Source organism: Vombatus ursinus, unplaced genomic scaffold, assembly GCF_900497805.2.
Source record: "Vombatus ursinus unplaced genomic scaffold, bare-nosed wombat genome assembly UNPS02014785.1, whole genome shotgun sequence".
Lineage (NCBI taxonomy): Eukaryota > Metazoa > Chordata > Mammalia > Diprotodontia > Vombatidae > Vombatus > Vombatus ursinus.
This window is the reverse complement of record NW_020954563.1, coordinates 10,406,408-10,420,178: the sequence shown is the minus strand read 5'-3', so window position 1 is coordinate 10,420,178 and position 13,771 is coordinate 10,406,408. Positions and strand designations below refer to the sequence as shown.

General features: G+C 38.2%; 1 protein-coding gene across 4 annotated transcripts in view; it reads left to right on the top strand.

The window, feature by feature from the left end:
* ITCH (itchy E3 ubiquitin protein ligase) overlaps window positions 1–8,300 on the top strand; it is a 143,945-nt gene extending 135,645 nt beyond the window's left edge. For 3 of the 4 annotated variants that reach the window (XM_027867086.1, XM_027867087.1, XM_027867088.1), the window contains 2 exons: window positions 44–116; window positions 4,630–8,299. In XM_027867086.1, coding sequence (XP_027722887.1) covers window positions 44–116; window positions 4,630–4,729 — 173 coding nt within the window. In that variant the 3' untranslated portion in view covers window positions 4,730–8,299. Of the gene's footprint in view, window positions 1–43; window positions 117–4,629 lie in introns of all 4 variants that reach the window. The other variant, XM_027867089.1, reaches the window with a different exon arrangement.
* The last annotated feature ends 5,471 nt before the right edge of the window (window positions 8,301–13,771 follow it).

Here is a 13,771-nt window from a genome sequence, read left to right as displayed (position 1 = left end):
GCCAGACACACCAAAAATTGATAAATATTTTATTCTGTCATAGGGAGCAATGGACCACAAAAGTTTTGCATTGAAAAAGTTGGGAAAGAAAATTGGTTACCTAGAAGTCATACCTGGTGAGTAGAATCATTCAGACTAGCATATACTAATTATTTATCATAAATGAAGAAATTATACCTACTGAATTATTTCTCAATATGTAGAATTTTAGAGGATACATAATATTTATCACTCAAAATGTAGATCTCAGATAGCAGTGTAAAGATTGAAAGATATCAGAAGTTCACTGATTAATACTGACTCCTGAGGACTGATGGTGATACATGCCCCTCCCTCTTTTGGGAAGAGAGGAACTATCAGAATGAGGCATGCATTATTAGACATGTTAACATGTTGGTTTGTTTTGTTTAATTATATTTCCGTAAAAGACATTTTTTGCAAGGGGGGGGTGCCTAGGCAGTGGGGGTTAAGTGACTTGCCCAGGGTCACACAGTGAGTATCATGTGTCTGAGACCATATTTGAACTCAGGTCTTTCTGAATCCAGGGCCGGTGCTGTATCCACTGTGCCACCTAGCTGTCCCTCTTTTTTTTTTAATATTTTATTTTTTTTCCCAATTACACGTTAAAACAAATTTTTTTTTAGTTTTTTTAATGTTTTGAGTTCCAAATTCTATTCCCCTTTCTCCCTTTCCCTGAGGGAGGACAGTTCTGGAGACAGTTAGCAATTTGATATAGGTTATACACATGCAATCATGTAAAACATTTCCGCATTAGTCATTTTGTAGAAGACTCGTACCAAAAAAAGAAAGGAAGGAAGAGGAAAAATAGTATCCTCAGTCTGTATTCAGACAATATCAGTTCTTTCTCTGGAGGTGGCTAGCATGTTTCATCATGAGTCCTTTGGGAATGTCTTGCATCATTGTATTGCTGACAATATCCAAGTCATTCACAGTACAATATTTTGCTGTTACTGTGTACAATGTTTTCCTCGTTCTCCTTACTTCACTTTGCATCAGTTCATGTAAGTCTTTCTAGGTTTTTCCGAAATCATCCTGCTCGTCATTTCTTATAGCACAATAATATTTCATCACAATCACATACCACAACTTGTTCAGCCATTCCTCTATTGATGGGGATCCCCTCAATTTCCAATTCTTTGATACCACAAAAAGAGCTTCTGTAAATATTTTTATACAAATGGGTCCTTTTTCCGTTTTGTTGGATCTCTTTGGGATATAGACTAGCCGTGGTATTTTTGGATTATAGGGTATGCGCAGTTTGATTGCCCTTTGAGCATAGTTCCAAATTATTCTCCAAAATGACTGGATCAGTTCACAACTCTACCAACATTGCGTTAATGCCCCACATCCCCTCCAATATTTATCTGTTTCAGCAAGGGACATTTCTAATGGGGATGCTAGTCATTGGGAAGTGAAGGCTAATTTAAAGAAGAAAACATCAATAAATTAATTATGTACTGAATTTTCAGCTAATGATGATTAAAAAGCAAGACAAATCAAAGTGGGAAAAGGGAGGGGCTGGATAAATATGATACTGGGGAAAAATAGTGTTTTTCCTTGGTGAAGAAAAATAATTGAATGATTGCTACATGATTGCTACAACAGTTGCCAGAGCATAATTGGAAAGGACCTTAGCAATCATCTCTAACCTTGAAGCATGAAGTCCTCTGTTTTTTCCTAATACTTGATTCTGTAAGGAAATAATTACATTACACAGTATCATGGTAAAAAACTGAAGAGTCAGAAAGCTTGATCTTAAATTCCCTCTTTGCTGCTTAATACTTGTGTAAGATCAACTGGGTCCATTGCAGATTCATTGTTTAATCTCAGCTGAGGCTCAGCCCCTGACCATTGCACAGAAAACCTTTTATTCTTCCTTTACTGACTCTGTCACCCTGTCTGCAGCAACTATTCAAAACTTGCTCATTTTCTGATGCCTCTCTCCTGCTGGCAGCTTGCTCCCTCCCAGCAGATGACCTCACCTCCTACTTTATGCCATTTCAAGAGTCCTCTTCCCATTCTCATAGCTCAAAACTCCCTATTCCCTCTTTACCCAGCCTGTCCTTTGTTTCAGTTTCTGAAGAAGAGGTGAAAAAAGAAAGAAAAAAAAAAGGAAAAGGTGACCCTTCTCCTAGTTAAGACTAATTTCTCTCCTTATATCTTCTTCCCTTCCACCTCTTTCAGGAGTTTGCCCCATTAGTCATTCTTTTCACATCTTTTCCTCTCTTTTATATATTGACGTCTTTCCCACTGCCTACAAATATATTCAGGTCTTGCTTTTATGCTCTGTGTCTATAGCTTTCACTGCCCTAATTCCAGAATGTCATGTACACTGGTTGCCTCTTTCCTCCCTATCTACTTACTGTCTGATGCCTTTTGTTTTCACACCACAATCATTTCCTGATAGACACTGTTCCCCCAAACACCCTCCCTTATAACAAAGATAACAGTGCAGCAAAACCAGTTAGTCCTTCAGTGATATTCATTCCCTCTTACAGAGAGGAGAGGGGGTATTTCATGATGCATTTTTTCACCTTTCAATATGATTCTCCTTCTTATAGGATTTTCCTCTATGCTTTTTTATGTTAATATGGTCATTGTGAATGTTGTCTTCCTGTTCATATACTCAATTTATGTCAACACTTCCCAGAATTCTTCATATAGTGGATTATATGTACATGCATATTCCATAACTGTCTCTAACCATTCCCCAGTTTTTGGGCCCTAACTTTGTTTCCAATATTTTTGATACCACAAAAAGTGCTGCTGTGAATATTTTAGTTCATCTTTGTCCTTTGGACTTTATGCCCAACAGTGGGTCAGAAGGTTATCGACAACTTAGTGACTTTTCTCACCTAATTTCAAATTGTCTTCAAGAACTATCAGAGCAGTTCACAGATGTACCAACAGTGTTTTTCTTCACCTGCCCCTTCTCTCACTGACTCTTTCCGTCATTTTGATCATGAGATAGAACTGAGACGTCAAAACTATTTTAATTTCTACTTCTCTTATAGTGATTTAGAGGTTGGTGTGGCTTCTGAAAGTTTGGGACTCTTTGTTTGAAAACTTTCCAGAAATGTCAAGGGTATGAATCCTTTGGCTGCCTTTGAAGTCTTATCTATTTGTATCAATTCCTTATAGATCGTGGAAATCAGACTTTTTTTCAGAGATATTTAATACAGACATTTTTCCCAACTCTACAGTTTTTCTTCTAAGTCCATGGATCTTGTTTGTGCTAAAGGGCCTTGATTTTATGAGGTCAGAATTTCTTTATCTTTTATTATCATCTTTTTCATGTTTAGATAAGAACTTACCTCCTAGCACTACTTGGGAAAAGACACTTCCTTTGTTTGCTCATTTTTTAAAAGATAGTATTTTTTATGTTTAAAAAAAAACACCACCACCACAGTATTTTATATTAGAATGACAGAAAACAGCCTGGTGAGAATAAGCAGACTTCAGTTTATGGATATCTAGACTTCAACAAGATTCCAAAGCTACTTCTGCAATATGAGTGAAAGAATAAGAACATTAATTTGAACAGCATTTCTGATTTTTTTTCTCTTTTTAAAATTATACCACCTCCTTGGCATATTCATCTTGAGCCACGAAAGTAAATTTTAAAACTCACTTCCACAATTAGTGAGTTTTCAGCTTTGCCTTCTTTACTATTTTATATTGGTTTTAGGAAAATGCTTGATCTTTCTTCATAGTTATCAGACTTTTAAAAAAAAATCTTATTTTTCTTGATGTCTTTTTGTTCTTGCATCACATTTGTTTCCACATCTGTGCCTCCCCTCTCCTCTAGCCGGTGACCCATCCCTCATAATAAAAATATTAAAAAGAGAAACAAAAGCAGGTCAACAAAATACATCCATGGTGTCTGACAGAATATGTAGTGTACCACACCCATCATCTCTCCTCCTTCCTCCTCTCCCTCTAGTATCATGTACTTTTAAGACTGGGAAAGTTCCTTAGAGGACAATCTAGGTCCTGGGGCCAAAGCACTAGGTCTAGACTGAAGTATCCAGATGCAATTGCCATTATTAATTACATCAGTTTGCAGTTCCTAACAGAGACAGCCTCCTCTTCCACATGGTAGACTAGAGAGAGAACTTATAATCAAGGCATGCAATTAAGCAGGACTGCTAGTCTGCCCCCGTCTTATTACATTGTCTCTGCTCTGTGTATTCTGATATCTGTACCTATTTGTTACATTATCTCCTATGTTAGAATGGCAACTCCTTGAGGGCAAGCATTATTTTTACTTTTCTTTGTGATCTCAGCCTTTAGAGAAAGAAGTGCCTTATCCATAAGTCCTTGATAAATGCTTGTTGATTACCACCTCTGTACCAGGCATGTTTATTTCCAGTGCTAACAGTCCCTCAGAGAGCTTATATTTTACTGTAGGGATACAAGTACTCTGATAAGTTAATACAAGGTAATCTGAGGAGGGAGAAAACCTGGAGGGATCAAGTAAAACTCTGTATATAAAGAGTCTTCTTTCTCTGGCAGCAACTAAGCCCCAAAGGTAAAACATTTTGTTAGTTTCTTTGTTGTGTTTCCTTACGAGTTTGCTTCCCTCATGCTGATCATTCTTACTTTTAGTTTTAACCGCTTGGATCTACCACCCTACAAGAGCTATGAACAACTGAAAGAAAAACTGTTATTTGCTATTGAGGAAACAGAAGGATTTGGACAAGAGTAACCTCTGAGAATTTGCACCCCTGAAGGACATGAATTCATTTGCAATGTTTGTCCTTCACCTCTTCTGCTTGTTGCACATCTTGTAAATTGGACTCTGACTGTTTTAAGAGTTATTTGTGTGTAAGTAAATTAATGTTATCATTGCGATTGATGCCCCAGTAATTCTGGATTTCTACCGAGCCCTTCCAGAAAAAAGATCTTCAAGTGACATGGCTACAGATTAAATCTGACTTAACTTGAGATTTAACACAGCAATGACACCTGCCTTGTTTTACTCAACAAGAATGTTTCTTTAACCTTTTATTTGGTCAAATCTTTCCTTTGGAGGTAGATTTTTCTTTGGGGGAGCTGCAGACATTCTGGGAAGTCCCTTTATAGCTGCAGTGTACAGGTTCTTCATCATAAGCTTCTTGGTAAAGAGGGATTATCAGTTCAAGCTTAAGCCAACTCCCAGGTACCAGGAGCAAGCATCCAGCTCACGTGCCTATTCTCACTGCAGCTTGGCCTGACTGTTCTCCATTTTGCGTCATTTTGATTGTCACCTCTGGAAGTGATCCAGAACTATCACATTTGTTCACAAATACCTTCTGCCGTTCAGTGCCACTTCAAAAATGAATTCAGAAGTGCAGATGCTTAACTGCCTAGGCATTGCTAACACTGTAGGAAAGTTGCTGGGGAATAGGATGGATTGTTTACATTGGCTGTGTACATGAGACAGGTCTGGCAAACTTGACTACAAGCAGTTTAATTGAGGACAGAGCAAACAGAGGGAAGGAGCACCCAGAGAGGTGCTAGGTAGCCAAACAAAATCCCTCTATAAACACTACAGTTGTATACTGTTTGCAAAAGTTCACCTGGAATTGAAATAGGTTAGGTTGTATATGTCCAATATTTTTACAGATTTATGTTGGTGGTGGAAAAGGAGAGATGTTCCATCTCTTGACCTTTGCAATTGTGTCATATTCAGATAATTCCTTTTTTTTTTTAAACATTTAAGTGGTGTTGAACAAGCCACCTTATACACTGTTTACCTTCTAATTCAAACTCTACAAATGTAAAACATCCCCAGAAATTAATTATATTTTCATTTTGGGGGAAACTTTTTTTTTTTTTTTAATGAATTGAAGAACGCCCATCTGTGTTTACTCAGTTACCTGTGAAATGTTCTCTCTCTGTATTCAGACTGATCATTTCCCCATCATATGTTAAGGTAGTCATTTCGGTTCTTTGTTGTGCCTGAGCTTAGTTGAATTATTACTTTTGCTTTAAAATTCAGCAGTTTTTAATTTCTATTTTCCGTTAATTTTTAAGATTAGACTTGATTTTTGCTAATTATTGCACTTTGAGTCTTTTATGTGTGTGTGTGTGTGTATGTGTGTTGTCTTTCCTCATTGTGCCCCCACAGAGTCTGTCTGGGGATAGATTGCAGTTGGGATGGAGCCTAAGGTGTAAATGGTGCTTGTCAGAAAGCGAATCTAGCCCCACTTGGAAGAAAACATTTTTGTTTCTTCCACAGTTGAATCTTAGAGCAAAAAAACAAACAAACAAAAATCTGTTAAGATATTAAGCATACTTAGGCTCTAAGACACTAGAATCTTAAAACACAGATTTCATACGAGTGAATGGGCTGCCTTGTCCAGTGATTGCCTGTCAGTATAAAAGGGAAAAGAGGCTCTCCCAATCCTGTTTGATTTTATTATTTTATTTTTACACATCCCTTCCATACACCCCAAGAAATGCAGTGTGATTTCCTAAAGCCGTAGCTGATTTTAAAGCAGAGACCTGCTATTTTTTCCTGTTGGGAGGATATGAGACAGTCTTACTGAGTAAATTATTACCAGCTACCCAAATAAGACCAAATTTTTGCAGTATGTGACGGGCTCTGGAGGAAACAAAGCCTTATAAAGATTTCCTGGTGAGGTGAATTATCATAATGAAATTTAGTTACCTAAGAGACTTACAAGAGAGGCTTACAAAATTAAGTGAGATAATGTAAGAAAGTAGACCTTTTTTGTTCTACATAATGCATCATGATTCATCTACAGACATAGAAATAGTGTTAAAATGTATAAATATCACCCAAGAGGCTTTCTGCCCTATATTTTTAAGATACAGAATAGTTATATTTGAAATAGCCATAGCCCTAGTTCTATAGGGTTTGGCTGTTAAATATTTTTATGGATGAAATGTTTAGTTCCAGAAAAGGCAAATGCTTGTATATATTTTTGCAGCCTGGGGGTCTCCCTTATTCCATTTTTTCCTTTAATTTAAGTGGCCACATGTATATGTCTTTCCTGCTGTACAAGGGTACTGGGGGGCTGGATATCCCAAGAACCAGAGGTTATGTGAAAATACTGCAGATATACAGGAAATACAAATACCTACCAAATGAAACTTTACATTTGGGTCCAAACTAAACATCTGAAAATAGATTTGTAAGTGTTTAATTAGAGAGATTTCTTAAATCTTAACTAAAAATGCTTTTAGAAAGTCCACTTTCTTTGTAAGCATTGTAAATGCTAACAAATCCTGTTAATTTTTTACCGCATGTTATATTGAAATAAAAAGGAAGTAAAATAAGCAGTTGGTGCATTCTTCTGCTTGGTGTGGGAAACTGGGGAGCACAGCACTCACAGTTTGACAAGAGAGAAGGGGTCTGGCCAGGGAAATTTTTAGTACAAATTATCAGAATATGGTGGTTTTAAAACATCAAGTAAACCAAATAAACAAACTACTGTTCTTATATGATTATGTCAGAATACCAAGACTCTTAAGTATGTAGGACTTCAAAGAACCCTATTAGAATTCAGTTTAGCTTTCAGACTTGAATTTCATATCAGTGGATTTTGACCAACTAATGACAAGCCTTACCTTTTATTTGACAGGGAATTTGTAATCCATGACCAGGAAATGCCCCTATGTGAGTCATATGAAAGCCCCAGTATGTGTGTTTCATTCAAACAAACAAAAATTATATCCTTTTATAATTAGCCAGTTAATAATTGGAAATACCATCATATGCTTTTATTCATTTCTAATGAACCAAGGAGATAATACTTCCCTCTTAATTCTGTCCTATCTCAATTTTGATATATTTTTCCTTTTTTTTCTGATAACTCTTATGTTAATGTCACCTCTTTTGTAAATATCAGCATCTCCAGCCCCTTTGGGGGAGATCCTAATTTAAAGATTTGTGTCTTTTTTTTCCTCCAGAATTCTAGTTTGTATATATGCTTTCACTAATCAGGGAACAGCAGCATTGAATTATACAATATTGTATTGGAATTTCATTCTTGAATTTTCCTTCAACTGTAATTTCAAACACTTGGGTAACTAAAAGTATCTCAGCAAGTCAAGCACTTTTATAAAGTTCCTTAAAGAGCTGGCTCATTCTTTTTATTTTTTTTCCCACAAAGTATAAGTCTGAATTTGTAATTAAACTTTTGGTCCTTCACTTGGAATTTTTTGTTAGTCATGGTCACTGCTCACCTTCTGCAGGATCAGGTCCTTCGGGTAGTTTTGTGACCACACTAGTGATCTGGTTTTGCCTGTTCACAATAAATACAGAAGGAAGAATACATTTGTCTTCCCTAATTAGTATTACTGTGTATCGTTCTATAATACAAGATTGCTTGCTTCCAAGAGTTAAGGGTAAAAACATCAAGGGCTACTAATGAGAGGGGCTGGTGCTGACTTTTCCACTGTTTTCCTCAAATAATTAATAATATTTCCATAGTCCATCACAGTTTACAGAGCATTATCACTAGGGTGGTAGGTAGTTCAAAGATAATTATCCCCATTTTACAGATAAGGAAACTAAGGCTTAAATAGGTAATGTGTCCCATTTTAGAAGCAGAGTTCAGGCTTCAACATCAGGCTCTCAACTTTTAAATCCATTTGCTATAGGAATGCTTCAGTGAGACATGACCACCTTTCAGCCTGGAGCTGATCTGTTCAGTTGTTTAGTTCTTCCTTTTGAGTTAGGAGAGTAAATGTTAAAGTTTCTGAATTTTAATTGTGTCTTTAAGGATATAGGAGTTAGAACAAGTCAGCCCAAAAAAGGTGATGGTATCTGTACCTTTTTAAGATGTAATAAATGGGACAGCAGTTAATCTCTACTAAACCCACCCTATGCATAGTTGCTTCACACATCATCTCCTGCAAGGGACCCTAAATTTTAGTGTGGCGTAAAGAGACCTCCAACTGGAGGTCTACATTTGATTAACATTGAATAAGCACCTACTATTAACAGAATAATTTACTAAACACTAGGGGAGATACCAAAAAAAGATATCCTTCAAGAGATAGTAGAGAGGGTAATATACAGAGATTACTATAAAATCAATGTGGATCATAAGTACATACAACATAATAGCATTTACATAATACTTTTTAAGGTTTGCAAAATGCTTTATATTTTATCTTCACAACCAGTGCTGTTATTATCCCCATTTTACAGATGGGGAAATTGAGGCAGATCACAGTTAAGTCGTTTGCCCAGAGTCCCACAGCTAGTAAGCTTCTGAGGCTGGATTTAAACTTGGGTCCAGACTCTGAAGTCTAGTACTCTATCCACTGGGTCACCTAGCCGCCTCTGATGCATGTAATCTCTAAGAGCTTCATGAGGTCCCTGAAAAAAAGATTATTACTGGATATATCAGGAAAGGTTTTCTGGAGGAGATAGCATTTCACATGGGTACTGATGGAAAGGAGGCAGCCAGATGTGGTAGAAAAATGGCTAGGTTTGGAGTCATGACCTGGCTTTGAAATCCAATTCTAATAATGACTTACCTGTGTGACAATGGGGAAATCACCTTTCCTTTCTGGACCTTAGTTTTCTCATCTGTAAAGTGAAGGGGTTGAACTAGGAAGACCAACAGCTCCTTCAGTTTCGATCCTGTGTTGTCTCCAGATGGCAGAAGTGATTGGCGGAGGGGGGAGGGACAGAGCATTTCAGGCACATGGGAAGGCTAGAAAGGCAGGATAGTGCACGACTGAGAAGGTTTTAACTGCCTTTATGTGGTAGGGAACAAGGACTCATTGAAAGTTTGACAAATGGAGGTGACATCCTCATCTACTATGATCAGATATGTACACGAGGAAGGGCAGAGTATTGGATGAAGATGGAAATACTAGCAGCAAGAATCATTAGGTTATCGCAGCAGCCTAGGAGGTGATAAGGGCCTGAACTAGAATGATGGCCATAGGAATGGAAAGGTGGATGGGGTAGGAGGGAAACAGCTTCTCTTTGGGGAAGCCTATGCACCATAGACTCTTAAGAGTTGGAATGCACCTCAGGAATCATCATCCAACCCTAGAGCTCCCCGGACCTCTTCTTTACCCCTGTCATTCTACCTTGTATTATTTGTGCACCAAACTCTCCCCAGGCCTAGTGGAATGTAAACTGCTTGACAGCAGACTGTGTTGCTTTTCATTCTTCTTATTATACACAATGCCTAACCGTGCTTTGCGTATTCCAAAAATCTGGATCATGGATTTAAAGTGACAGGACATCTCAGAGATCATTTAGGCCAAGCTCCTCATTTTAAAGATGAGTGAGTAAAGGACTTGCCCAAGATCACACAAGTGGCAAGTAGCAGAACCAGGGCTCACAATTCACCTTTAACAAATATAAACCCTGATAGACCCAGATCTCTTCTAAAACATCCCTAATAAATGGTCATCCAGCCACTGGGTGAAAACCTCCAGGGATGGGGAATTCATGAACTATGCTGAGGACACCCATCACTCCACTTTTCCTTATATGGAGCTGGCTGATAATCTGCCTCTTCAGCTTCCACCTGTCGCTCTTGATTTTGCCCTCTGTTTCTGAGCAAAATAAATCTAGTCATCTGCACTGCAGATGCTGTGAAACAGCCATCATGTTGTCTAGGCCGTTGTCTTCTCTGCTCAGCCCCAGTTCCTTTAATACTCTCCTCACCTGTTTCACTGTCTTGGTTGCCCTCTTCTGTATACTCATTGTCATCCCTAAAATAATAAACAAAAGCTCAACAGGATATACCAGGTGTGGCCTAATCAGAGTAGAGGACAAGAAGATTTTTATTATTTTGTTTTGGACACTACACTTTTCTTAGTATTATTGCTATTCAGTCTTTTCAGTTGTGTTTGACTCTTCATGACCCATTGGGGGGTTTTCTTGGCAAAGATACTGGAGCGGTTTGCCATTTCCTTCTCCAGCTCATTTTACAGATGAGGAATGTCTGAGGCCAGATTTGAATGCAGGAAAATGAGTCTTCCGGACTCCCGGTCCAGCACTCTATCCACTGCAACACCTAGTTGCCCCTTTTATTAATATAGTACTAAGATTATAGTACATTTTTTTAGCTGCTATATCACTTATTAGCTCTTTCAAGCTTATAATCCACTAAAACCCCTCATATCATTTCCCCCATGAACTATTGCCCAGCTACATCTCTACTATCTTTTTCAATGAATTTTTTGAACCCAAGTCTAGGATTTTGATATGACTAAAATGAACTTACATTAGTGGAGAGTTCCAATTCTGTCTTCATATTTAATGGCCATCCTTCCCAGCTTTGTGTTATTCCAAATTTTATAAGGATCATAGGATCTTAGAGCTGGAAAGTGCCTTAATGGCCACCTAGTCTAATATCATTTTATAGATGAAAAAAGTATGGTTGAGAGGTTAGGTGACTTTGTCCAGGATGACACACTGGCAAATAAGCAGACCTTGAACTCAGGTCCTCTGACTCTAAATGCAGTGCTCTTTCTATTATAACCTCAATAGGGAGAGAGAAGACAGCTGCTCCCACTCCATTTGAGCTTTGATATTTAAGGTTCACTAAAACCACTCACTTCTGCCAGGAATCTGTAGGACAACTGTAATGCAATCAAATGCAAAGCTAACTGGTAGATGTTTGTTGAATGTTGCTTACCTTAAACCACCCCTGGCCCATCACAGCACTGGATGCAGAATCCAACCTAGTAATTCATCTAGTCTAGTCCACACCTTTCTGGGATCAATATCCTTCCAAAGAATCCTACCCAGCATGGCTCTGGAGGCAGAAGAGATAGTTGCTGGTTCTTCACTGTTCTAAGTTCCTCATGGCCATGCTGGGTACTGTCCCAAAGACAAAAATGTCTAGTCCTGCCATCATAAACTCCAGACATCTACCAGGAGAGAGTGAAAGCTTTAGCATTTTTAAGTAGTTTACAGCATGCTTTTCTCATATTCCATGAATCCAAGTAGTTTTACCCTAACACATAAATGACTGTTCATGTCATTCCTCTGCTCAGATTTATCTGTAATGACTCACCATTGCCTACTAAATAAAATATAGAGTCCTGAACCTAGCAAAAAAGGCTCTCTCGAACGGGTAGGGTTTAATAAGCAACTTTCCAGGGGGCAAAAATGTACACTTTCTTCTAGGTTTAATTTCAATTAACATTTTCCCATCACTTTCTTAAGTCCAGATAGTTAACAAAACAATAAACCAAAACCTGATTTATAGCATTTGCCCTTTTCCAAAGGGTAAATGCTCACACTGAAAATTGAACAATCAGTGAGGTGGGGTACAAGCTGCCTTCAGCACACCTCTACTTTACAAGGTGACCCCATCCTACCTCCCCAATCTTGTCTTTTCTTTAAAACCACTGAACAAAGACAAGACAGTGTCTTGTTTTTATATTTTTATATTGTTCTCTCCCGTCTGCTTTCAACTGGAATGCAACTGCACACCTCAGTTGAAATCTCTCTCTCCTTGCCCAACTCAGGCAAAACACCACCTTCATAAAACCTTCCCTTAACTCTCCCACCATCCCTAAGGTAAGTGGTCTTTGCCTAGACCCTGGCTCACCTCATTCACTCATGTCACGGTTCATTCTGTTCCATTCTTCCTCTCCCCCGAACCCCATTAGTCAGTTACGAGCTCTCTGAAAGGTATATGTCATAGATATCTTTGTGCAATACCACAACTATTTGTTTATTAAATTGAAATAGATGATGCAAGGATCCTCATTTATAGATGATGAAACAAATACTGGTTGTGGCTTGTGTATAGAAAGGCATGCAGGTAATGTCAGATGAGGGGACTCAGATCTTTTGACTGAGTTCAAGAAGCCTCAGTGGCTTCCTCTTGCCTAAAGGCTAAGATACAAATTCCTTTAGTGTTTAAAGCCCTTCACAATATGGCCCTAGTGTATTGTCCTAGGATTATCAGACATTACATTACAACCCCCCTCCCATGTTCTCTATGCCCAGCCAAACTGGCCTATTTACTATCCTCCTAAATGCTTCACCTCCTGCTTCTGTGTAATGATTTCCTCTTTCACCTCTGCTTCCTAGAGTATAAGCTTCTTACAAGTCTCAGCTCCAATGCCACATTCTTCAAGAAGCTTTCCTTAATTTTTGCCAGTTAATACCCTCCCCTCATCACTGTATATTTTTTGTTTGTAAACCAAGAGAATGGAAATTACTGGAAGGCAGAGGGACAGTGTCACAGGCCTGGCACATAGTAGACACTTAATAAATCTTTGTTGATTGGTGGAATGAAAAGGCTGCTAGTGCTCTTTCCACTACAATATACTGCCTCCTCTGTGGTCTGTTATGGCTTTGACTACCTGATTACAAAGCACCTTTGACAGTTCATTAGTCCCAACATAGGCAATTTCACACAAAAATTACCTGAGAAATCAATACTCTCAGTGTGCACTGAATATTCAACAAGAATTTATGAAATGTTTATGTGCCCAGCTCTGTGCTAAACACAGGATATAAAGGCAAAAATATAATATATCCACTGAGTTTTGTATTTGTCCTATAGGGCTGCCCTTGTTCCAAGGCCAGGGCTTTCAAAAAGCTCAAATGGAAAGCAGAAGAAATTGATAGTAATGCCTGAATCAGGAGTCTAGGCTCAAATCCCTGCTCTGCTATTCAGTAATGACCTTAGGTCCTTTCCTCTCTAAGCCTCAGTAGCCTCTTCTGTAAAATGGAAAGTAATTAATCACTACTGCATAGAGTTAAAGTAATTTAAGAATGTCAACAATCAAAGTATACAAAGCA